Genomic DNA, 26,332 nt, shown 5'->3' with positions numbered 1-26,332 from the left:
ACTCTCGTCCACACGCCCTCGACCTCCCCACCCCCCTCGCACGGCCCCAGCCCAGTCCCTCATGCCCCTTTCTTACATTCCGGGGGGAGGAGGGCACTGTTCGTGGAGCGAAGGGGAGCCCCCGTGTGTCTCGAAGGTCTCTCCCCACCCCCACCCCGTGCGAGTTCGTACTGCAAAGCTCCTTGGCATCCTTGCCTGGGTTGGGTGTTGGGGAGCTCAAATTGCAGCTACAAACTGGCTAGCAGCCAGGGCCGTCTATTTAAAAGCGCCTGCTCGACCCGAGCCGGTAGTCGCTTTGGAAACTTCTGCGGGGGAAAGAGCTAGGAAGAGCTGCCAAGCGGTGTGGGGCTTTTCCTCTTTTTCGCTCCTTCTAATTACCCTCTCTTCCGTTTGCACCCTTCTCCCGACTTCACGCAGAACCTGCGGGTTTCGAAGAGGTGGTTGCAGAGTGGGAGAAAGGAGGTGTTAGGGTTTGGGATCTGTTTTTTTGTTTGTTTTTTATTGTTGTTTTTAATTTTTATTTCTTAACCTCCACATTTTCCCCTACCCTTGCGGCTGCTGCCGCCGCCTTCTACCTGTTCCGCGCAGCCGCGCACGGCCAGCAGCTGAGGGTTAGGAAGGAGCAGGGTGTACTTTAGATTTTAAACGAGATTTTTGAAGACAGATCCATTTTTCTCTCCCCCCACCCCACCCCGTCTCCTCCACAGCCTCCGAGCTCTTTATTCCGGTGGTTGCTTTGGGGTGAACAATTTTTGACTTGTCCCCCTGCACTGCTGACCAGGTCGGGCTTGGGGGTTGTTTGTCCGGCCCCACTCCCAGTGCGTGCACCTGGCGCTGCCCACCCCCCCACAACCTGTTGCAAATCTTTAATCCTTGTAGCTGGGACTTGCTTGCAGGCACCCCAGCCCTCCAACTCTTACCACATTTTTCAGTTGTCTGGGGGAAGGCACCTGTTCTACCTGCCAGAAAAATTTTTTTCCCCTCCGGCACCCTCCTGGCCCCTTTGTCCCTGCACTCGCGCTCTCCTGCCCCACCCCAAGGTAAAGGGAGAGACTCGGAGAAGATGGTGCTCACCGCAGTCCTACTGCTGCTGGCCGCTTGTGCGGGACCCGCCCAGGGCCTGGGCTCCTTCGTGCACTGCGAGCCCTGCGATGAGAAAGCCCTCTCCATGTGCCCCCCCCAGCCCCCTGGGCTGCGAGCTAGTCAAGGAGCCGGGCTGTGGCTGCTGCATGACTTGCGCCCTGGCCGAGGGGCAGTCGTGCGGCGTCTACACTGAGCGCTGCGCCCAGGGGCTGCGCTGCCTCCCACGTCAGGATGAAGAGAAACCGCTGCATGCCCTGCTGCACGGCCGCGGGGTTTGCCTGAACGAAAAGAGCTACCGCGAGCAAGTCAAGATCGGTGAGCGCGCTCAGTGTACCACTCAGTCACACGGCGCACGGGCAGGGGACAGGGGACGGGCGGCCACGCGCGCTTTGCCCAGAAAGCGGCTTAGAGCCGGGGTGCAGCCCGGGAGTGGGGCGGGCTGGGTCTTTACCCCTGGCTGATCCAGGTACCCTAGGCTGCTGTGTATCCAAGCCTCTCCCCGGTCTTCGCTTATGCTCCTCGCCCCTGCCCCTACCCTACTCCACCCCACTCCCCCCCCCACTCTCGTCTGAGTACTGATTCTGGCTCCTATTCAGTCTCAAGGTCCAAATCCCCAGGTACTCAATCTCCAGTCTGAAAGGGTGCATGTTTGCATTATCAACTCCCTCCACCACCACCTCCTAGGCAACCAACACGTTTCTTTTCTTTTTCTGAAGTTGAAAAAGAAATCTCTTCGTTAAAATATTGCTTTAATTGGGGACCTAGAAAGAGAGGCTTTCTGTGCTCCTTCCACCTTTGTCCCTCCCAGCCCCTGCCCCGCTACGGGTCTCTTCTGACGTTTCTATTCTTCTGCCCCAACACGCAAGCACACGCAAGCGCGCGCGCGCGCACACACACACACGCACGCACCCTTGGTAGCTAATGCCTTTCGGGTGCGGGCTTCGACGTCCCTCCTACGTGCACATCCATTACTTGTGACTTTATATGATTGATTGTGGTAGATGGTAAAACAGATTAAAATGCAAAATACCATTTTTTTTCTCCCTGGGAGGGGAAGATTGCTTTGGGCACGCACCGCGGAGAAGGGGAAGTCAGTGTAGTGGCGGGGAGCGGGCGATGTAGGAAAGAAGGGTTTGGCGTTCTGTGCTGGACGTTCGTCCCTGAATCTAATTACTTTATCCCCGCCCCAATTCAGATTTTACCTAGGGCAAAAGGTGGGCATATAGGGTTGGAAGGCAAGAGTGGAATGTTAAATTCAGACCTCACAACTTCCGCTTCAGTACTAATTCCCCAGATCCTCGGGCCCCCACCTCTCAAACTTGATCACAAATGGGTGTGGTGTAAATGTGAAAGGGGCTTTGGAAACACAAAATGCAAAATAAAGGGGGCAAAGACTCAAAAGGCCACGCCCAGTTGTCTCCTCCGCCCCCAAGTAGCCCCTCCCCCAGGTAGCCCTGCCCCCAAATTCTCAGCTCCGGGAGTCTTGAGGTATGCAAAGTTGACTGAGCTACGTGTTTAATGTGAACAGTTCTGCCCGTTTTAGACTGGGTTTCTTTTTTCTGGAGTTACCTGATCTTAAATTTTTAAAAAATAGTTTAAAGAACTATACACGAAAATCTTCATTCTGAAATGTCAGACTGGTTATTAACTCCAAAATGGATTAAGACTTGGATAAACAATGTTTATTCTACGTAGTTACTTCCTGGGACAATGCCCTTCTCCTTTCCTATCCCCTTTCACTATGAGCACTCCAACATGAGTTTTCTTAAACGGCAAACCGCAGAACTATCACGTAGGAAAGAAGTGCGTCGACGCTTAAGGAGAGACAGGCGTTTTTCTAGGTTCAAACTAGATCTCCCCAAACCCTGCAGGTTTTGCCTGTTAACAGGCGGCCGCCCCTCCCACTTTGCCTGCCTGCAAAAAAAAAAAAAAAAAAAAAACAACGGAGGGCAACGTGCAGACCCCGGAAGCCAGTTTGTGGAGTTATTTTTATTAAGAGCCACTTTTTAAAGGCGGTCCCGCCCGCTTTCATTGTGGGGAATGTGGATTTGGAAGAAGTTTGGAGGGAAGCGGGTAGGAGATATGAATCGATTTCCTGACTTGGAACAGTGAGAGCTCTGGTTAACAATCCGGTCACATAGAAAGTATGCCAGGTATCACTCAGCCGCTTTCTGGCCCCATTTTTATTTGCACAACAGTGTGGTTGGTGTGATGTGGTTGGTGCAGATCGCGCGCGCGCCTGTGAGCGCAATTGCTGGGAGAGCAAATAGGCGCATCCAACTTTCCAGTTCAACCCACCACACACACACACACACACACACACACACACACACACACACACACACACAGCTTTTGTCCCAAGCAACATGCCCTTTAGATTTCTCTGCAGCCCCTTACTCAACCTCCACCTTCAAGGTACCTCTAAGCCAGTACCTAGCAACCTCTCCGCCCCCTCCCCACTCCCGCCCCAGCCCTTCCCAGGGATTCCACCCCACGTGAGGCAGGTGCCTAACTATCCACGGTTGCCGATGGCTGCGCTCTGCGGGTGGCTGGGGCTGAAGCTTTTCTCCAGGACAGATAGGATGGAAGTGGGCGTTCCTGGATATAGCTTTTCAGCTCGAAAACCGTTGGGTTAGCTCCCAAAAAGTTGGAGATGGCGCAGAGGCACTTCTTAAGGAGTGACAAATGAACATAGAGATAGAGTAGTGTCAGCGCCTTTGACCAAAATTCCTGTTCCCCAACACACCCCACCACCATTTCCCCCACCCACCAAAACCAGCAGTACGAACTTGGGTATGCCCCTCTCTACCTCAGTTTCCATATAAATATAGATACTACAGGTATAAAAGACACACACAACAAAAATATATACGCATATATAGATAGTTCAATATCTTTTTTCACCACCACCCCCCCAAAAAAGAATGAAATTGAATTAGTAATAGGGAGCTGAGGAGAGCGAGGTGGCAGTTAGCCAAAGCTTCTGGGAGGAAGGGTGGAGGGCGGGCGGGCTGAGACTGGTGTTTTGCTGCGCGCGTTGCTTCGCAACCAGAGAGGGAGTCCGTCGGAGAGCTTGGGACTGGGAGTGCGCAGGGCCCTGCATTTTATTTCAGCCAGTCCAGGGGCAAAGATAGATATAGAAAAGAAGGCAATACGTAGGAGACTGGAGGAAGGCGGGAGACGTGTTATTTATTGAGCCAAGCTCAATAAAGGTTGGTGAGATGGATCAAGTCGAGGAAGGGCCGGGCTTTGCTCCGGGCATTGTTTGCAGAAGGAGCCTTGTGGCTTTGTGAGCGGGAGGGCGGCACGGGCGCGCATCTTTACCCCAGTCTAGGAGATCTCTCAAGCTCCTGGGAGACTTTTAAGTAGGGGACGCGGGGTGAAGTGAATTCTGGGTTTCAGTACCATCATTGAAAAATAAAGAGAGAAAGAAAGACAAAATATGCTTCTGGGAAAGAATTTTTTAAAGTATCAATAAAAATAAGTTCAACCTTTGCTTCTTCTAGGGGTTTGGCCTCCATCACCCTGGCTTCCGCTCCAAACCTGGTACAAATGCCATGTTGAAGTCAAGGTCCAGAGTTAGGTTTATTGGCCAAATTTGTGTCTGGGTTGAACAAGATCATGGAAAACTGAAGCAGGCAGATTCCTTTCCCACCCGCGCCCCCTCCCTTTGAAACGATTCTCAGAGAGGCGGGCTGTGCCCTGCGCCAACAAAACCGAGCTGGGCAGACAGAGTGAAGCTGCGTTTAACTTGACTTGTCTTACACCCCCCCACCCCCACCCCTTTCTGCTGTGTCAGCTCAGGTTGGGAGAGCGAGCACAGTTGGCCACATTTTCTTTCCATTTAAATTTTCCCCTACCTTATCCCTCTCTGCAACCCCCTCCCTTTCCCCACTGCCTCCAACTGCCAAGGCATCCCCCTACCCCCCTCACACACACACCGCCCCCCCCTCTTTAGTTTTAAGTCAGAGCAGCTGTGTGTTACTCTCAGGGCTTGGGCTGGATTTGAGCAGGCAGGTGGGCTTGCAGCTGCAGGGGGAGGTTGGGACTGACCCCAGGAGCCAGAGGTCACCATGGGGGTCACAGCAAAGGGCATGAGAGCAGGAATCCCAGCAGAAGCCCTGGTCACCTTAAGGGGGGGGGGGCAGCTAGTGGGAAGAAGGGGTGACTTTTGTCTGAAGATTTTACTTTGTACCTGAGCAATGCCTTTGAAACTTTGAGTTATTTAATGTGTGGGACATAAAACTTTGAAGAAGAGATCACCATACTTCAGGCCTAAGCATCCAGGAACTGGAAGAACTCCGTAAAGTTTCCACACACCAAGGAGGAGCAGATCAGGAAGAAGAATGGTTGTGGTGAGAGACAAGGAGGCAATTTGGAGGGGTTTTGTTTGCGTTTTTGTTTTGCCTTTTTACTACAGTTGGTCCAGAAGTTGAAATCCCCAGAGACCACCCTCAAATTGCCATCCAGATATGTTTTTCAAAACTGATTTATTCAATACTTGCAAAGATAAATAAGCAAATAAACAAGGAAGCCAGTTCTAAGCTTCTACTCCTCTTTCCTCTATATCCAGAGAACCCCCCCACATTTTTCCAGTTCCATTTCTTTCCATGATTTCTGTTATAATGTCTTCTTCTTCTTCTTCTTCTTTTTTTTTTTTTTTTTTTATTCAAAGGAGTGACTGGAGATCTCTATAAAGGGCGAAGTGACCTTTCCTGCCTAGCCACTTGGCTCAGCAAGATTGTAACATCTCTCCAGGAATTGTCTGGGTATTGGCCAAAGAATGCTAAAGCTGGAAGGAGCCCATGTGATCCTTGAGGTCAAGGCCCTCACTTTACAGATGGAGATGCTGAGGCCCAGAGTGCAGAGTCACTTGCCCAAAATTAAATGCAGGGTTAGTGGCGGAATCGGGACTAGAGCTCAGCTCTTCCCTATTGGTTTTAGGGCCCCATTCTGCTATTCCTGGCTTTCTTCATGAGTCACCGGGGCTCCTGCCTGGGTCCAATCTAACCTGCAATGAGGTTTTTGGCAAGTATCACCCAATGCTATCATCCCATAGCGAGGGCTGTGAAGGTGAAATAACAGCTCAGAACATGGAGGGTGCTCCATTTTAGGGGAAGAAGTGAGTAGCCCCAAAGTGGAGAACGCAACACCCCTATTGTGTTTCCATCACTCTCTGCCCTGTCCTTTTTTCTATAGTCTTGCAAACAAAGCTGGCTTAGGCCAGTGGTTTGGTGAGGGATAGGGGGCAAGGAGGGAGGAAAGGGACTTCAGGCCCGTGTGCCAAACCTCATTTCCCTGGGAACTCTCCTGATGTGGGAAGGCAGGCAGGCCCTCACTGCAGCTTGGCTGTGCAGCAGTCTGTAGTCTCTGAGGAGGACATGGCACAGTGTGGCCTGCTTCTCATGGCCACCAGCCTCAGCCAGCACAGGCCTTTCATGGAGCCAAGCAAGCAGGATGATGAGAACTGCGCTGGGGTGGGATGAGGGAGTGGGGGGGGGGAGATTCCTACATCAGAAGAAAAGGGAGGAAAATGCATGTCACAGAGATGATAAGGAAGAAAGCAAGAGGGCCATTGGGGCTTTTGAACACATTCCAACCTGTAGGAGATCTTTCAGAAGAGAAGAGACAGGCTCCCAGATTATTGGAAATGATCTGAGCAATTTCTAAGAGCCATCCTGATGCATCCCAATGAGGCCATGGCAGCTGCTCCCCTGGGGGATTTTCAAGAAGGAGGCAAATAAGATACACCTGTTTCCAGTAGGTTAGACCCCCCGCCCCCCAGGCGAGCCCAAGGGGAGTTCAAAACAAAATAGCCTATCTCATTTTTGATCGCTCAGCCTTTCCCTTGCCAAACCCTAAAACAAGACCCAGACTACATTTGCACTCAGAACCCAGCCTCATATGACCTCTGCTGGCTTGCAGAGATCTTTCATGTGGGCTCCAGGTATCCTGAGCCTGACCTGTGCTATCACGGCTGTAATGTCTCTCTGTCGCCCCTGCAGAGATGACTCTCACTCCTGCCCAGTTGAAATACAATACAAGCTACATCTGCCAAATGTTCTAGTAGCCACATTTTTTAAAAAGGTAAAAAGAAACCGGTGAAATTAATTCTAATCACCTGTTTTAACATACCTCAAATAAACAATTACATATAAGATATTTCACATGATTTCTTTCATATGAAGTCTTTGAACTCTGAGTTGTATTTTACACTTACAGCATCTCTCACTTCAGACACTAAATTGTCATTGGAAACACTTGACTGGTAATTTATAGTTGAGAAATAGATTTGTGTGCCCAAGTTGTTCCAAACATACCTAGAAATTGCCCAGTAACCAAATCAAGTATCGGTTTTAAAATTTAAATTAATGTAAATGGAATAAATTTTTAAATCCAGACCCACCACCACATTTCAGGTGTCAAGAGCCACAGGGGCCACCAGTAAGCCCCTCCTGCACCCGAGAGGGAACTGCTGTCTCCACTCTCTCCTCCTGCCCCCCAAAGTGTCAAAACGAAAAAGTGTCTGAGCTTTGATTGCTGGACAGGAGATAATTCCCTTCTTTGACTCATTCCAGGGCCTGCCTTCTCAGGGGGACCAGGAAAGAGTTCAAACCACTGCTCCCTGTCGCCCCCTTCTGGTCATGCAGGGAATGTGACTGCCTAATTGGAATATTCTGAATGGGCTGTGATGAGTCATGAGTGGGAGTGTTGCCAGGTAAGAGGAATGGACCAGAGCTTCCTCCAGGCCCTCATCTCCCATTCTTCCATTCAGAGGTTGCCCCTCCATTACTTTCTGGCTTGGGATGTTAGGGAAAAGACAGGCGTTTCTACTGAGCCTGCTCACCTTCCCCACCTCTAGAGAAACCTGGCTGGAGACACTCATCTTGGGAGTTCTGCATCGGTGTGTATTTCTTGTGTGCCAGTTTATTACCAACTGTCTTCCTGGAGTCAAGAAATGTGTACCAGAGCACAGCCATGAGTCATGGTTTGGCCATCTTTTCTTTCTCCATCCGTATAGGGAAGACCAGCTGCCTTAGTGCAGCATGAAGGAATGGGGTTAGACAGAGGGAAGAGCTCCCAGGTGAGTTTTCCATGTGGGGACTGGCTCCCAGAAGCCCTTGTGCAAAGTCCCTCTCACCTGGGGTTGGCAATCAGACCCCCCAGAGACAAGGATAGAGCCATTCCTTTCCCACAGAACTTTCTGCATCCGGGGAGCCTTAGATCTTGTGATGTACACATAGATATCTGTCAACCAGGTGCCAAGCAACCAGATTTTTAGTGGATGACTGGAACTAGGGAGATGAAAAGCAATGGGGACCTGTGCTGACAGGTAATTTACATATCAACCCAATTCTCATAAGAACCCTGTGGAAAAGGGGCTATTGTCTTCTTCCCCATAACTCAGATGAGAAAACCAAGGCAAAGAGACTAACTGTAGTCAAAGTAAATCTGCACCAAGGTTTCTTGAACCATTGTTAGCAGCCCCATCTTCCCCCCAAGAAGGGTGACTGAAGTTAAGGGCAGGTAGTCTGGCTATGTGTATCTGCTTTGCTATATGATGTCTTTATTTCTCCGCTCAGGATAAAGATGTGACAGACCTACGCTGGCCAACTCCACTGTTGGTTTGTGGCGCCCAACCACGTTAGTTCTCCTGGCCTGAAATGGGGTGGGGGCTGGGAAGGGTAAGCCTGTTGCCCTCACTGTCCAGTCACCGACTCTGAAGTTGCTCCCACCTCTGCCACTCACCCCAAATCAGCAGGACTCTCCTTCTTCCTCTTCTTGCAACTGAGGATGACAGTTGTTTGGGTTTGTTTTCCTCTTGGAAAGTCAGTGCTTTTTTTCCTTCTTGGCCCATAATTTGGGGTAAAAAAGAGCCCAGAACATGCACAGTTTTCCTCTGAGTGACCACAGAAGAAAAGAAAACAGTGTCTTCCAAGAGAGACGGGGACAAGGCAGACGCTGTTGGGGGTGGCATGGGCAGGAGGAGGGACACCGCAGCTCCCCTAGGAGGCCCCCCGCGGCCCCTCCCTACCGCCCCAACACCCCTCGCCCCCACCTCCCCGTCTCTCTATGCAAAGGCACACACATGCAGTGTAATTGAGTCATTTGGCATCTACAGCTGGGTAACAGTCAGACTTCCAGAGACTGAGACAGACCTTATGGTTTTTTAAACAAGGAGCAGCCGATCCATCATTCTCCAATCAGCCTCATGTTGTAACAAAGAGAAGGAGGCTGCAGGTTGGCTAGGAAAGATGGCAAGGTGGAGAGAGGACATGGAGCATCTAGCCACACCCCGGCATGGATCAGTGCCCTCCCACCAGCTGTCCAGTAGAATTTTCTGCAATGATAGATGTGGCTGTTAATTACTTGAAATGTGGCTAGAGTTGCATGTGTAATTGGATTTAATACTTATTAATTTAAATAGCCACATGTGGCTAGTGGCTACTGTATTGGACAGTGAAGCCTCAGATCAAAGAGAATCCCAGCAAATCCAGGGAACCCCTACTTCTGTCCCTGTCCTGTGGGGCTCATTCCTCTGCTTCCTTGCTCCCTCTGTGGCAGTCATTATGCTTAAAGACAGTGGCACCAGTGACTTCTCAGGCATCCACTGAGCCCTACCAAACCCCAGGTTAGGGCAGAAAAGCTTCTAGACCTGCTTTGCTTTGTCTCTTGTGTAGATCCATGCACTTCTCCATTTAACGATTCTTTATTGAGTACCATACGTCACAGAGACAAAGATAAATGACAGGCCTCTGGCCTTAAGAAGATGCATGTTTAAATTCCGCTCAGGGAGCTAGAATGAGAGCCAGTGGAAAGCCAGCTCCCTTTTTCATTCCTGTAGAGAGGTTCTGGGCAAACCCATCTTGTCTTCTGGCTGGAAAAAGAGACTTTCCTCTCTCCAGACCCAGGTGGCCTGGCAGAGCCCTACATTCTTCCTGAGCTGAGAATTCCAAGTACGCCTCAGTTTCTTCCGTTTCCGTAAGCAAAGTCGCAAGATCTGGGCCACCCAATTTTCTCTGAAGTTTGATTATGAGGTTAAGATAGAATGGGAACTACCGTCAGCCCAGGAGCAGGCTGTTAAGGGCACCAGGGTGGGACCAAGAGCCAGGCTGGACCCATCCATCTGTATAACGAGGGAGCAGGGTGGGATCAAAATGTTTCTTAAGAGCACGTGCCTGTTAATGTTGCTAAAGCATCTTGCCTGTACCAGAAAACAGCAGCAGCAAGGGGGCTTGTTGGAGACAGTAGTAGAGCCTGGGCGGGGGGTATGCATTGTGCACCTGTACCGTGAGTAGATCTGCCCACCCTGCGACGCCTCTGGGTCCTCTGTGTTTGCTGGGATGTGAGAAGGGTGTAGTCCTCAAGCAGGCGTGCATGTTGGCACAGGGAGGTAGGGCCCACACAGCCATCTGTGCCTCAGTGAATGTGACTGCACCAGTGTGAATGGGCAGCACCTTAGGGAGGAAGGAGGAGTGGAGATGGCCTCAGTAACATGGCCAGGGCTGGGCCATCGAGAGCTGGTTGGCAGGACTGGCTGGTGGGGAGGTGGGGGAGGAAGAGTCAGAACAGAATCACCACCTGCCCCAAAGGTAAATATCAGGACAATATGATAGCTCTCGCTTCCTTGGTCATCAGGCAAGATCACAGAATTAAAGGAGAAGGAAATAATACGGAGCATTCCACATTTTCTATCCTCTGCAGAATCCTTTCAAAATGACATCTAGAGATGGCAAGGGAGGTTCTGGATATGTTTCACTTCTTTCCCTGATCAATTTTCAATTGCAGATGAAAGAAACAGCTGGGGGAAGGGGGTTATGCACAGATAAAGAAAGTCCTGCCCCCCTCCCTCCCCCGCCCCTCCCCTCCATACCTGCCTTTTCCACCCTCCCCTCCTGTGGGTCCTTTCCCATCCTCACTTGTCCAGCTCCCTGGCTCTTTACATGCTTCAGACACCAGCGAGCAAAAGAGGGTTTGGGTGGCTGTCAGAGAAACAGGCACAAAAATTCCGGATTCTCAAGTAACGCATCAGCCCCTAGCAATAAGCACCAGTGGCGTGTTGTGTTATCGTCGGTCTCCTCCGCCACCTACTGGCCATGTGGAGGTACCGGCCTGTCTGTCAAACAGGCTCCGGAACCCACGGCCCAGTGCTGTTCCTCCGGTTGCTGTTTGTGTACCGGGCAACCTCCCCAGGAAGCCCTCCCTTAAAGTTCACCGAAATCCCCTCCACAGCCTCGATCCACTCTCTCTTGACGCGCTGGCTCAGGAGCTGCCAGCCTACTCGTGCCTTCTTGTTTCATCTCAAACTTAAACCCTTCCCAAATAGAAAGCCTATTTATGACTCGGCCACAGAGCAGCTGGGTAGGGCTTGTTGGCTCTACATTCCAGCCCTGGGTCTGCTTTCCAGTCCTTTAATCTCTGTGGCTCTGCCCTGGCTTTGCTCCAAGTTTCCACTGTCTCTCTGGAGGCTACAGGGGACTACCGGACCCTGGTGAGTATCTTTGATACTCGACTCTCGCGCTGCCTAAGTAATAGGGGTTAAGTGGCACCAGGAACTGGGAGGCACATCAAAATTCTAAGCCTGCCCTCAGAGCAGCCTGAGAGCCCGTAACCTGGGGAAGGTGTACTCTCAGGAACCCGCCCTGCTGAGACCATGGAAAGGAAGGACGAGGCTTTGTGAACGTGTTTCTGAGTTCCTTAAAGAGGAGACAGAAATCTACGTTTGGCTTTTCAGTGCCATCATTGCTTAGTCCCACGGCAATACTTGAACACTTTCAGAGAAAAGAAAAGTCAAAGTAAGTTTGCCCCGAAGTTTTATGAAACCATTAACAGCCCTATCCTCCTCCCGGGAAGGGGGACCCAAGGTGAAGGCTGGCCCACAGCTCTCCTTAGAAAAAGCTCTGAAGGGAGAAGCCTTGAGAAGAGCGGTTGATACAGTCAGGGCTGTGAGCCAACATGCTTCTGTGTCCACCAAGGCCAGAGAGAGACACCCTGTGAAAGAAGGTGAAATGACATCTGGCAGATGACACCCCCCTGACCAAAGGGACAGAGGGGACCCCCAAAACAGGTGGCCAGAGGAGGAAGGGTTGCATGCCTATGCCTGATTGCTTTAGGAAGTAGAAAAAGTACCACTGGGATAGGTGCATGTTCTTATTACTACTTGGACACAGGGGAGGGACTAGATGGTCTATTGGAAGGATTCCAGGAGCTGGAGGTGAGCAGCTTCCCAGGGCATCTCCCATTGGGCAGGTGACTCCTAGAGCCTAGTGTCACAGGTGTCCCTGAAGACAATTTCCTGGCCCTCCAGGCCAGAGCAGGCCCTGAAGAAAATGCTCATCTCTCTTCCAGGCACTGGTCAGCACCCAGCTCCCTCTCCCTCCTCCCCTTACTTCATCTGGTTACAATCTTGACTGGGGAGGGAGGGAAGGGGTATGGCCATGCACCCCCAGAATGCTCCCAACATTTCAATGGCAGCCATCTCTTACCCTCTCCCCTAGCCCAGTGGCCAAATGCTTTTTGAGAATGCTTGGTGATGCCCACAGAGGCTGAGTGAAATATCTTGAGTGACTCAGGAAGACGGGCTCAGCAACCCATCAGTGCCACGGTTAGCTTTTCCTCTCCTCCCCACCTTGCCCCGAGACCTCGGGTTTGGATGTGAGTTACTAGACAACAGAGCCCTAGCTTTTCGATTTGCACAGAGTCCCCCAAACCAGTTGGGCTTGTCCCTGCATCCCACTCCCATTCTAGCTCATCCCACAACCAAGAAAAGCAGGTGTACCGCAAAGCATTACTCTGTTAGCTAATTCCTAGAAGGCACATCGTGTACTGATGAGTCAAGACACGGTGGGAAGAGCATGAGAGGCCGAAAGGAGAGGACAGGGATCCTGGTGTTGAATTGAGTTCAGGGAGAGCCTGCCTCTGGCTTTGCTCTTTGCTTCCTCCCCATCATCTTCTTCTCCAGTGACTATATCCCTTCCTCTCCTGTGGCTAAAAAACTCAAATCAACGAACCACCCAGAACCCTGCAAACCTGCAGAGGCGTCTTCAGGGCAGGGAATGTCTATGCCAGGGCCTTAAAGACCCGATACCTGTTCAATTAAAAGTGACAAATCCTGAGCCAAAAGATGAACAGGTGCTTGCCTGGGTGCTTCCTGCCACCTGCCATCCTGATCAAGTTCGGCCAGGTCTCCAAATGCCTTTTTTAACACACACCTGTAACTTCTTCTGGGCTGAGAGCTCCTGCCCTGGGGACACAAAACAGTGTCTTCTCACCCAGCTTCCCTCTCCCTGCACCTCCCCGCATCCTCACCTGCTCCAATTCTCTCCTTCTATTTCCCATCACAGTACCTTGCTCCGGGGTAGCCTAGTGACAGCAAAGTGGGTGGAAATAGGATTTTCCTGCACCCCATTTGAGTTATTTGGGGTCCCCATGTACCTGGTCTCAACATGGGCCTCCTGGCCACACCCTGCACACACACACACACCCAGAAGGTCTGCATAGGCTGGTAGGGTCAAGGAACTGAGAGAAGAATTAGGGACCCAGAAGAGGGTGCTTGTGAGATAATTAAATGGAAATCTGTGGACCAAGAAAGGCTGGACAGGTAGAATTAACAGATCAACAAATAAACGAACAAAGTCCTACTTCTTTAAAGGTCATAAGTCAGCTAAGTATAGATTTGTCACCAAGTCACCCCTATATATAACTGTGTCAGACCCAGCCAGCTGTCGGCCTCTCTTGGCCTGGAGCTGGGTTATATTGCAGGCTACCGGGGCTTGGAGCACAGAGCCAGCTCTGAGCCAAGCAGAGAGGGAGGCCTTGGAGTTCCTCACTCCCCCACATGCAGGCACTGTTCCCCTCCAAGCCCCACATCTCTGGCTTCCCAGGTCCCCTGCTCCTGTTCTTCATGATGGTCTCTGCCCCCCCCCCATCCTGCTAGTTCAGACCCCCAGGACCCTTCTGCCACTCCAGTTCCCCAAATCCAAATATATCTCAACTCCAGGAGACTTCATAAGAGGTTAGACTTGGACTTTCTTGTCCACACCCTGGCTGTCTCCTCTTTTCCTCTGATAGCCAAGATCTCCAGGTTGTGTTCTTACATCAAAGCCTCGCCTGCAGCCACTGCTCAGCCAGCCCCAACAAGCAAACCCCTGACCAGGCCTGAGCCCTCCCAAAGGCCACTTCCCTCCCTCTTCCCCTTTCCTGTCCCCAGGATGTCCTCTCCGTCTTGTCAAACTTCCCTTGCGTATCAGCTTGACTTTTTTAACAGCCCCCCCCCCCAACTCCATGAAGTCTTCCTAGATTCACTGCCCAGGACTCCAATCCTTCCAGCAACTTCCCACCACTTATGTGAGCGTTGACGTGTGCCCTGGTTCTTATTTCAGCTCCAGGAGGGCAGAGACCCCATCTCTGCATCCCAACCTCAGGGCCTTGGGCTCTGTGCATCTGTTTCTCAGCCGCAGAGGCTGACCCTCTGCTTCCTTGTCCCTGCAGAGCGAGACTCCCAGGAGCACGAGGACCCAACCACCGCCGACGTGGCTGAGGAGACCTACGCCCCCAAGGTCTTCCGGCCCAAGCACTCACGCATCTCCGAGCTGAAGGCCGAGGCTGTGAAGAAGGACCGCAGAAAGAAGATGACCCAGTCCAAGTTTGTGGGGGGAGCCGAGAACACTGCTCACCCCCGGGTCATCTCTGCACCTGAGATGAGACAGGAGTCTGAGCAGGTAAGCCCGTCTAACTGAGCATGCGTGACAGCAGGAGGTGCATAGGCTAGACCTAGTGAAGGGCCTACCACCTGCAGTGGAGAGTTTTTAGAACCTACAGTGATCAGGACTGAGGGCTTCTCTGAGTGAGCAGGAGAAGAGGCGGTACTCAAGGGAAGGGCCAGCCAGCCACAGCAAGCACACATGCAAACACCAGACGTGTGAACAACCTAGAACTGTGTCCTCACTCAGGCGGGCTCTGAACATTCTCCTAGAGCAGCGATTTTCAGCCTTTCTCACCTCGTGGAACACATAAATGAATTACTGAAATTCTGTGACACACCAAAAAATATATAATTTTTGCCTATCTGACAAAATAATAGGTATACTTTTGATTCATTCACACCGGATAGCTACTGTAGTGTAGGCTGCTGTCACTTTTTTATTTGACAATCTAAGGGAAAAGAGGCCAGTGCCCCTGACTGAATAGGCAGGTGGTGCATGTTTTAAATTGTGTTGTGCACACCCGTTGAAAATCGCTGTCCTGGAGCACCCACAGATGACCACCCTTGGACGTAACTACTTGGCAACATGGAAAAGTTGATAGGTTGTATGGAAGACAGATGGGACAGTGTGCCTCTGCACCTGGTCCAAGTGCAGGTTCTGCACACTTTGTACACCCAGGTTGCATAACAGGTGAGAGGGAGGAAAGATCGTGGACAGCAACTAATTGCAACAAAAGGTGGTGGCTTTCCCTGCAGCCCCTTTTAGTCCCTGCACCGCAGAACCACGCATTCTGCATGGATAGGTGGTTTCCACCTGCATCTGGCCATGCCTCTCACCCCTCCCGTCCACACACAGGGCCCCTGCCGCAGACACATGGAGGCTTCCCTGCAGGAGCTCAAAGCCAGCCCTCGCATGGTGCCCCGTGCTGTGTACCTGCCCAACTGTGACCGCAAAGGATTCTACAAGAGAAAGCAGGTATGCCCCCGCCCCATGCCCGCAAGTTCCAAGGAAAACCTCTGCCTCCCAGTGCCTAAGCTTCTGTCATTAACAATCGTGTTTTTCAAACCTCAAATATCCGTACCACAGTTGTGATTTTTCCCATTCCCTCCTGTACTACAATCTACTGAAGTTTTAATGATTCACCTTATTTACATGAATTTTGAAAGGAGACATTATATCACTGTGTCACACCATATGTTGTATGTGTTATTTTCTGATATGCACACGTAAGCATGTACATATATATGTCTTTAAAACATATTTTCACCATGTACCACCTGAAATCATTGTGGGTCCCATTCACAGCCAAGCTTCCTTCTGAGCAGCCTCCCTGTTGGTTAACCAGGGGTACTTAGCTTATTAAACTGGGTCTACATTACCCGAACCCTTTGAGTGCCAACGTCGCTGTGAAGGGCGCTGAAAAGTTTTCCCCAAAGTGCCAGCGTCACTCCCAGGGACTCTTTTTTCGATGGCTATAAATGTAGATAACAATGGAATAATTCGTATTTTATGTTTTGTTCTCTGTTTTTGTACCTCAGGTTATATATTAACATAACTCTTTCTCATGTTGATCCAAATTTCAAATTACACATGGCACTCAAAGGGTTAAGGCAGTGGTTCTCAGCCTTCTTTGGGCATCAGAATCACCCAGCAGCCTTGTTAAAACACTAACTGCTACCCCCACCCACTCCCCAGAGTGTCTGATTGGTAAGCATGGGTGGACTCTGAGAATTTGACTTTTCTTATAAGTTCCCTCCCACATGACCCTGACGCTCCATAAGCGTACCCTCATCTAAGTGAGGGGTCGAGAACCAGACTACCTTGGGTCAATTCTTGGCTCTCCCACTCCCTAGCTGTGCCCTCTTACCCCAGTTATTGAATATCTCTGCTTCCACTTTCTCATGTAACATGTAGAATAGTTATACTTATTACTTTCCCACAATTATGAAGAATAATGGGTTAATCTCTGTAAAGCACTTAGGACAGTCCCTACTATATAGTAGGTATTAAATAGCAGCGCTGGTACATGACATAAAGCTGCAGAAGTGATGCCTCCTGTTATTATTTTATTATTATTATTATTATTATTATTATTATTATTATTATTATCAGACCGTCATGATCAGATCATCAGATTACGTAGCTCTATGAAGAATACCAGTTTGGAGGATTCTGAATAGGGGACATAAAACAGAGGTTACAGGAGGTAGCCAAGGGCCAACTGCCTAAATGATCATTTTCCCAGACCCTCCCCATGCTGTGAGGACCCCAGGACCCCAAGGGTTGGATACAGCCCCCTCAACTCCCTAAGAGTCGGTTTTGGGGTGGAAAACGAAGAGCCAGGCAAGAGTGGAGCCTCCTCGGGCACAGCCATCTTCACTGCCTGCCTTTCTCCCCACCACAGTGCAAGCCTTCCCGCGGCCGCAAGCGTGGCATCTGCTGGTGCGTGGACAAGTACGGGATGAAGCTGCCCAGCATGGAGTACGTCGACGGGGACTTTCAGTGCCACACCTTCGACAGCAGCAACGTTGAGTGATGCGTCCCCTCCCCGTCCTCCCCTCACCCCATCCCACCCCCAGCCCCAACTCCAGCCAGTGCCTCCCTCCACCCTAGGACGCCACTCATTTCATCTCATTTAAGGGAAAAAAAAATACATATATCTATCTAATTGAGGAAACGGAGGACCTCGGAATCTCTAGCAAGGTCTCAACTTTGAAAACGGCAACAATGGAGATGAAAAAAGCTAAGGAGACCCCCCCCCCTTTAAATGGTTTTCTTTTTTAGGCAAGTTGAATGAACAGGGAAGGGAAGAGAGGAAGAACAAGAACAAGACAAGGGAAAAGGCATATGTGTAGGAGAGAGGGAAAGATGAACGGTCAGGAAAAGGAAGGAGGCATGTGGGCAGGAAGGAAAGACCAAGGTGCCATGGCTGGGTCCGCCTACCTTGTGCGCCCCGGCCTGAGCGGGGGAAACGTGTGGGCGCTAGAAGCTGTGGCCCACGAGGTATATGATGACACACTTGGAGCTTTCCCAGTTTAGATCGGTCACAGGGGGAGAAAGGAAAGGACAGAAAGCTGTTCGTGCCTCTCCTGAGTCTATCTCCCCCTCCGGCCAGCAATGTGGGCGGTTCGAACCCTCCTTCATCCACTGGCTCCGGTAGTACTCTCTCTCCCCAAATTCATAAACACTAAATGCATTCCATTCCTCTCAAATCAAAACGAATGAATAACCGAGGGATATTAGATAGATAGGGTTTCCTAAGCAGACACATAAGGACTAAGTGTGTGTGCAGATTTCCCTGTGCAAACTTTGAGAAATTAACACACGGCCCAGCAGTGGGAGGGCTCGTTCCTCCGGGGTGGCTAACGCTACACACTGAAGTGTGTGGTTTCAGCCCCTCAACGCATTCAATTTGCAACTCGCACAGCCTCTGTGGGGGAGGATAGGCTGAAAAAAAATGTGGGCTTGTATTTATCTACAAGGCTCCATGTAGTCATATATAGGCATATAAATCTATTTTTTCTTTTTTTTTTTTCCTTCCTTCCTTTCAAAGGTTTGCATTAACTTTTTAAGTAGTTCCTATGGAGGCATTGAGGAGCTTCCTCATTCTGGGAAAACCAAGAAAACTCCTGTTCTCCTAACATGACCCATATAACATCAGTTTTGCCTGCCTCCCAGGAGCAGCAAACTGAACCCTCTGTGGGACACAGAGTTGGACGTTTTTCATGATTTCCCACATGCACACGTGTTCACACGCACCACCCAGCCGAGTGGCTGAGAGTGCTGGTGTGCACCCGCCATGCGCCCAGCTCATCCCTTCAGACCCTCCGGAAGTAACCATCTCCGGACCCCACACTGAGCGAGCCCAACGGGCCCAGGTGTGACCTACTGGTCCCGCCCAGCCTTCCCATGTCATCTGGGCAGAGCCCGCATTCTGAAAGCCTCTCTCACTCTTCACGCTGGCCAGGCAGGAGAGAGACGGAAATGAGAGATGGCGGAGAGGTGAACAGGGGTCAGTACAGAGAGGCAGTAAAGGTGATTGATAGTTCAGGCCTGAGAGATGGAGGGAAGGGACAGAGGGCGGGGGGAGCAGGAGGCTGACGGCCCCATTCTAGCTTTGAAGCAAAGCGACAGAAAGGGAGACAAAGCCAAGGGAAACTTCCACGGCCTCCCACCAAGAACCCCTCGGGGATTCAAGAGGAAGTAGGAAAATGGGGGGCCAGGATGTAAAAGGGAAGTGAGCCGACTCCAGGCCTTAGAGCCAGGGAAGGTGGGTAAACTTAGGTAGGCTCTAGACTTAGCAGCTTGACCAGAGTGAGGATCCGTGCGACTGGCCGTGTTCTGGAGGGACAAGGCTCTGCTCGGATGCCCATCGTCACCCTGCAGTGAGGGGATGAGGCCAGAGCCGTTTAAGCTCTTCATGCACTCTGGCCAGTTCAGGCGTCCTCCCTGGGGTGGAGGGTGGAAGAAAGGCCCAGGCCAGCCAGGAAACGGAAGCTCAGCAGGGCTGTCCTTTGGCAGCCACACCCTGACCCAAGGGAGCGCCCATTCTCCACGGACTTCCTCAACCAATGGGTGGCTCTGGGGCTGCCCTCCGAGGCTGCAGCTAGCCTGCCAGGAAAGGGGGCACGGACACTGCCTGGCACGGAGACCCTTTCTCACTGTGAACCCAGCTCTCCCCACTCTGTCCCGATGGCACGACAGCGCGCAGACCACTGCAACACTGAACTGGGGGCAATGAAGAGAGACGGCAGAGAAGCAAGTCTATTCCAGCTAGCGGAAAACATGCAGCTGTGGAACCTGCGGGGTGTCTCCTGCTCCCCCGGACAGGACAGTTGGCTGGGGATGGGAGACGGGGTGGACCTTCACAGGACAAAGTGACGGGAATGGCAGCCACAAGGACTTACTTGAGCTGCTGTGTCAGCGCACCCCGTCATTCTGTGCGACTGTCCCCAAACCCCCAACGCACATTTCCATGCCATAGGCCAGTATCCTGAACCTTCCCCACTTCCCTCTTTCTGCCCTTCCGTCCTTTGGATCTTGAGCAGTCATCTAACTGGGATCTGCCAAGTGGATACTGGGGTGCCATTCCCCCTAAGAAAAGACTGAGCCAGGAACTGCATACCCCCACCCCCACCCCTCCCCAGACCTGGTTCCTGAGAAGGGTTCTCTCCCCACCCCTCACTGTTCACTGGACTTTGAATGGGCCTCTGCCCCTTGCTCTCAGCTGTGAGGTAGGGATCACAGCCTGTGTAACTCCATCGGTCTCTTTAGATTTCCAAAGTTCTTGACGACTTACCCACAGCTGTGAGGCCCCAGTGTTTGCAGGGGGTGGTTCTGGTCACCTGACCAATCCCTAGAGGACCCTGGACCTTCAGGACAGATGGAACTAAACCTGTCCAAGGGGAGGTCTGGCCTGAGCCCACAGTGGAGAGACCACGGGGAGAGAGTCACTGGGGACAATGGAGCCCGTGCCCTGGGCAGAGTGCAGGGGATACAGGGGTGGAGCGCTGCGGGCCGTCAAGTCCTGGGCAGCTTCTCCTTGACTCCAGGCCGCCTGTTGGCCACTGGCTGCTCACCTAGAGGCCTTAGGCTCCAGCTTTTCTGTGGCCTCAAGTGTAAATGTTGCCCCCCCCCCCTTTAACAGGAGGTCTCTCCCCATCTCCCTCTCCACGCGCGCCTCACTCCAGCAGTGTGGACCATACCTGTGGGCCCCCAGTGCTGCCCGGGGATGGAGGGAGGCCCAGCCAGGACTGATCCTCCTCCCCCAGAGCCACCCCGCCCACCCTGGCAAGGCAGGGCGTTGGGAGAGGAAGAGAATGAAAAGTTTCTCAGACAGCCAGGCCCAGACAGGCAGGCCTGGAGACATTCAACCCTCACACGGGGGAGGCAGGGAGGCCCTGTGGGTCCCACCTCCTCGCCCCCCTGCCCATTTTCCCTCACCACCTTGGTGGTTTCCACTGTAACCCTGCAAGGTCAGCCTCATCTGGGGTCTGAGGGAAGTGGACCTCAACCTCCCTTCTCCCGCCCCCCGGCTCTCTTGCAGCTATGAGGCTGCCATGGCAACCACCGAGCCCCCTAGGAGCAGGCAGTGTCCTCCCTCCCCATCCGCTCAGCTCCCGGAGGGCTCCAGCTCAGAATGGGAACTTCAGAGAGGAGTGGGCCAAGGAGAAGCAGCAACCCTCTGGGCTCAGAGAGGACAGTTTGGGCTTCCGGGAGGGAGGAGGCGAAGTTTTCAGAAGGGGTGGAACAAGGGAGCGGCGTTTTACCTGCCAGCAACCTGGGCGTTGTACTGTCTTTATTTTTGAAACCACTAATGTGCAAGACATGTTTTGCACTTTCCTCTTTTTTTTTTCCCCCTTAGGTTTTTGTGTCTTTTTTTAAACATACTTTCTTGGTTTTCTAATGGAGTACATAGTTTAGCCATCTCCACAGACTCTGGCCTCCTCTCTTTAACTCCTTCCAGGTGGGGAGAGGGAGGTGCGGGGGCTGCCGCCCTGGGCCCATTCCCCCCACCTCTCTGGTCCCAGACACCAGCCTGAGTCCCGCCTTCCACCACCACCACCATCACACAGTAGCCCACAGGGATAGACAGTTGTCAGACAAGAGCCTTCAGATTCCGAGTTGCCTACCAGTTTGTGTTTTTGGTTGTTTTTGGGTTTTTTTTTTTAAGACAGCAATAACCACCGCACATATTACTGTAGTTCTTGATAGTTTTACATACATACATAACATAGCTCTATTTTCTCCTCTTTTTTGTTTTCAACTTTTTTAAAGAAAATAAATGCTCATAATCTTTACTGGTGAAAAGGATGGATAAACAAACAACAAACGAAACCAGTTTGTGGTGAAAAAAAAATCACCTGAATGCGGAAGAACTCGCCTCCTGTTTAGCATTTTGTACCTAAGGAAATAAAAACGAAAAAAAAAACAAAAACAGAGGATCTCACGTTTTATTAAAAAGGTGAAGATTGCTGTATACTATTTATTCAACTTATAATTTATGTTACTCCTTGATCTTTGTCTTTTGTCATGACAAAGCATTTATTTAATAAAGTTATGCATTCAGTTAGCCGGCGTCAGCTTCCTCCGGGACCCAGGACTGTCCTCAGGCCATGCTCCAGAGGAAAGGACAAAGGACCAGGTGGAGGCAGGACCCAGGGGACCCCGCAGACCCTCCCTCCCACCCAGAACTTGGGTGCCCCCTTCTCCATCCCTTCAAAACTCTTTCACTGAGTTCACAGATACCACGTGCTTAGAACAGCGAGTAGTCAAGGCATGTTCAGCTACTGTTATTACTATCGTATTCTTACCTTTTAATCTCAGCCCCTGCTATTAAATAAAGTGGCCTTAATCTATCCTTCAGCAAATGATGGGTCTCTTCTCTTTGGAGAGGATTTTAAGGAGGACATTTCTAGAATGTTCCTCAGTCACTTATTCCTGGGAACCTCTGGCCAAGACAAATCCTACCTCCCGCTCCTACCCAGCCTCCCTGCTGTTTTCTGCCCCCTGAGGGGGGGAGGCAATGAAATGGCTAGTGACTCTGGATTCAACCTTTCCGGGGCTTAAAGAGCCTAGTTCCCACATTGTCCTTTCTGTCCCTGTCACCCTGCTGCAGTTCCTCCTGGACCCCTTCTCTCAGGCTCTTCTCCAAACCCCCATGTCCCCTCTTCCTTTGCAGAGCCCACGGCAACACACTGTCCTTCGTGCATCCCCATGAACACACCTTACAAGTTCCTCCCTGTCAGGGGTGGGCACAGCAGGGAGACAGAGTTGGTGGCATCTCCACTCTGCCCAGACCCCTGTGAGTCACGTGTCAAGCGGACTAATTAGGAAGGCCCTGCCTGGCCAGAGGGTTGGCCAGCCATTGGGCACACTCCCTCTGAAAGGTCACTGGGTCACTGAAACCTCCCTAAGACCTCTCCACCTGGGCGCAGCTTTGCAAACCTGCCATCTTATGTCAAGACCCTGCCGTGAAGACAGACATGGAGGGTGTGAAAGCTCTGCTAGGAGGTGCAGAGAGGGACTGGGTGCCTTGCCCGCTTTCCTTTGCAGGGGTGGGGATGCAGTGGGGACAGGAAGAGTACCGTGCAGGAAGGCCCTGTTGGACTGGGGCAGCCCACGTGACGCCACCTGCCCTGGGACTGTCCCCTGGCCACCCCACCAGCAGCGGCTCACCCTGCATCAGGAACATTCTGCCTGAAGAGGATGTGAGCAGGACTCTCTTCAACTCCTACTCCTCCCGCAGGGCTCACCCCTCCCCCACCATGTTCCTCTGCTCCCCTGGGTCTCCGCCCTCCCCTGCCATCCCTCCTGGAGGAACTCCTAGGATTCTGGCTCCCAGCTGCTCCACCCTTGTCCCACCCCGACCCAGGACAACCCACATTGCACCTTCAAGATGACACATTAAGACCGGCTGGAGCTTCACGTCTGTAACAGAACACTTTTGGAAACACTGTCCTATTACACTCCTCAACTCTACCGAGTCTCCCCTTGGTCCACCAAAGCCACACTCTGAGCCTTGGGACCTAAAGTCTCCACAGGGACAATCTGAAAAGCTCACTCTCCCATTCCACTCACAGTGAGAGGAGAGGGGTGAGGGGTGGCCACGTTAGCCTTTTACTTGAGGGACAATGGAGTCTTTGGTCTCCCCATTCTGTTTTTGGTTCCGTCAACCCTCTCTGGCTCTGCTTCCTTCCCTGAGACCAGGGCCCATGGGTCCACTGACAGCTTCCACCTCTCTGGGTCTCACCCACCCTGGACACACTTCACCAGCCAATTCTTGTCCCTCCTGCACAGCCCTGCTGAGCCTTGCTGAGAAAGTCGTCCCACCATCCTGTGGGCTGACACCACCCTGGAAGCTTTCCTCTAGCTTCCTCTCCAGCTACTTCTCTACCTGCACCCTTCCTTTACCACGGGTAGGTCTCCAAGTTCATTGTGTCGTTCATGCTCTTCCCTCTAATCTCTCTCTCTCTCTCTCTCTCTCTCTCTCTCTCTCTCTCTCTCTCACACACACACACACACACACACACACACACACACCTCCTTTCCCTAACTCCTACTTCCTCCTTACAACTCTGTCTTTGCCTCCCTCTGAGGCACAGCTATTCTTCCTAATTGCACCTGGGCACACCTCCATCACACCTGCAGTTAATCACGGAGTTACATGGCTTTTCCCTACTCCAGAATGTCAGTCCTTCAGGACAGGGACCATGATCTTTTTTAACATCGTATCCTAAAGCCCTAAGTCTAGAATACACTACTAACTCCATTTAGGCCACACTTACTGACAGAAGTTATTTTATATTCTCAAAGCAATTCTTTGAGATAGAAATGATCCCAATATTTAAAGATGAACTAAAGGAGGTTCAGAGGTTAGAAAGGTGTCCAAAGTCACATAAACCATAAGTAGAAGAGTCCAAATTCTGTTCAAAGACTGCCTCCCCTCCAAGCCAATGCTCTCAACTACTACTTCATATGTAGCTAATGTTCAAGACACATCTGGCAGATGTGGTCACAACAGATATGAGTCTCCAAAGAGGGCCAGCTTTGTGGGGCATGCCACCTGTGCAGCCGCCCAGGGCCCATGCTTCACTCAATGCTCTGCTGTTGCTGTCTTGAAATTCTTAATAATTTCTGAACGATGGACTCTGGATTTTCATTTTACCTTAAATCCTACAAATTAGGTCACCTTGAAATCAGGTAATTCTACAAATTAGACTCATCCAGGAGGCACGCGTTAATACATATTTTCAGGTCCCTTCCTAAGGTTCTAGTCCTGGTATAGGTCCTATAATTTCCCAAGTGTAACAGCTGTTCCCAGCTGACTCATTCTGGACTCCTGGGCCCATCTCATTTAAAACAGAGAGTCAGAGGCCGCGTAAGCTCAGCTGCAGTTTCCTCTGCGGCCACACAGCGGCAGTATAACCTCAGTATCTGTTCTGTCAGGTTTTAAACTTGGCACAAGAAGTCCCAGAAGGTGAGCAACAGGCTTGATATCTCCAAGATCTCTGCCCAGTCTACCATCTTCGTGAATGCGTGCAATTATGCTTTCCCTCAGCAAAGGCGTCTAGGTCATTTATACGTGAGTGTGATTCCTGTAGCTAGAGCCACTGAAGTGATGCTGCTCACACATCCATAACACTCACCTCTTCAAGGGGTTTAGAGTACATACCAGGAGACTGGGCAGGTGATACGGAACTAGGCAGGGAGATTGTGGCATCCTCCGGAGCATTCAACGCAAATGTTCCAGAAATGTCCCAAGCAAGCTGGCAACCATGGGGTTTGGGGGCTGGCATGAGGGCTGATCCCAGCAATCACCCCATCATAATCCCTTCCATTTTATACAGCCCTAGAGTTTTCGAAGCACATTCACATCCACCACCTCACATTGATACTACCCTGTTACTTGGGGCTGAACTCATCCCCGTTAGACAGGAAGAAAACTGAGGCTCAGAAAAGGCAGGTGGCACAGTAAGTGATGAGACTGGATTCAAACCCTGACTCCAGCATTCGCCTTGCTTCCTCCCTGGCTCTGCATGAAAATCGCCTGGGAAATCTTTTAAAAATAAAACACCCGCCTGGGATCCACTGCAGACGAATCAGGTCAGAATCTTTGAAGGCGAGGCACTGGCATATTATTTTCAGTGCCCTCAGTCCATTCAGCCCAATGTTAGCCAAGGTGAAGCACTGCACTTCCCCGGAGAGCCAGCAGGGGCTGCCCCACCCCAGGACAGCAGCTGACTGTAGCTGAGGGAACGGGAGAGCGGTGGCAGAGCACCCAGCAGTGGATAAAAGAAAATCGGACGCCAAGATCCAACCCGCGGCCCAAAGCGCTGCGGCCTCTGCAATCATCCACAAGGGGGCGCTGTAACTCAAGGCTGAGCAGCATCCACACTGAAGTGAGGGGCTTCCAGGCCGGGCTGGAGGTTGGGCACGGCTAGAGACCTTTTCCTCATCTCTAAAGTGGAGCTAGTAACAGCATCTCATGTGTGGATTCATGAAGATTAACCGAGTTAATGTACCTCCCAGGTGGCCAGCCACTACACTAGCTAAGGGACCACAGGTGGGCAAGGATCTGTCTGCTTGGGAAGGGACCTGGTTTTCTTCTACTCCTGGAAGAGAAGGTCCTCTCACCCAGGTAAGGGCCCAGGTGTCCCGGGGCAGGAAGGATTCAGATCCTGACACAGAAAAGGGGGTAACCCGAGAGGTGTGGCTCTGCACCTCGTGTTGGGGAGCGGAAGATGGCGGACAGTGGGCCTCCTTCCCCTACAGCCCGCTGCAAATTCAGAAGCCCCCTGTAATTCACCAGGGGTCGAGGACCCAACAGATCACAGCCGGCAGAGCTCTCGCATGGAATTCTGCTTCAGAAATAAGGTGCGCATCTGTGCCTCACGGTCTTCGAGTCCCTGTAATATTTGCTCTTCTGGGTCCAGTGACTCAGGCCCCTCAGAGACCTGCCCCTGAATTCTGAGGCAGCACCTCTGTGAACACGTTGGCCCACAGCAGCCCAGTCTCTCTCCTTGGGGCCTGAAGGGACGTCC

The 26,332-nt window shown here is 51.6% G+C and overlaps 1 protein-coding gene across 1 annotated transcript; it reads left to right on the top strand.

The window, feature by feature from the left end:
• Positions 1-275: 275 nt before the first annotated feature.
• IGFBP5 (insulin like growth factor binding protein 5) lies at positions 276-21,062 on the top strand. The gene is given in 5 exon segments (XM_090283540.1): positions 276-1,174; positions 1,176-1,398; positions 14,575-14,804; positions 15,645-15,764; positions 17,194-21,062. Coding segments are annotated over 5 exon segments (816 nt in total). The 5' UTR covers positions 276-1,063; the 3' UTR covers positions 17,326-21,062.
• Positions 21,063-26,332: the final 5,270 nt, after the last annotated feature.

The sequence above is a fragment of the Furipterus horrens genome, unplaced genomic scaffold (assembly GCF_987537825.1).
Source record: "Furipterus horrens unplaced genomic scaffold, mFurHor1.1.pri manual_scaffold_1, whole genome shotgun sequence".
Lineage (NCBI taxonomy): Eukaryota > Metazoa > Chordata > Mammalia > Chiroptera > Furipteridae > Furipterus > Furipterus horrens.
This window is presented reverse-complemented; position numbering and strand designations above follow the sequence as displayed.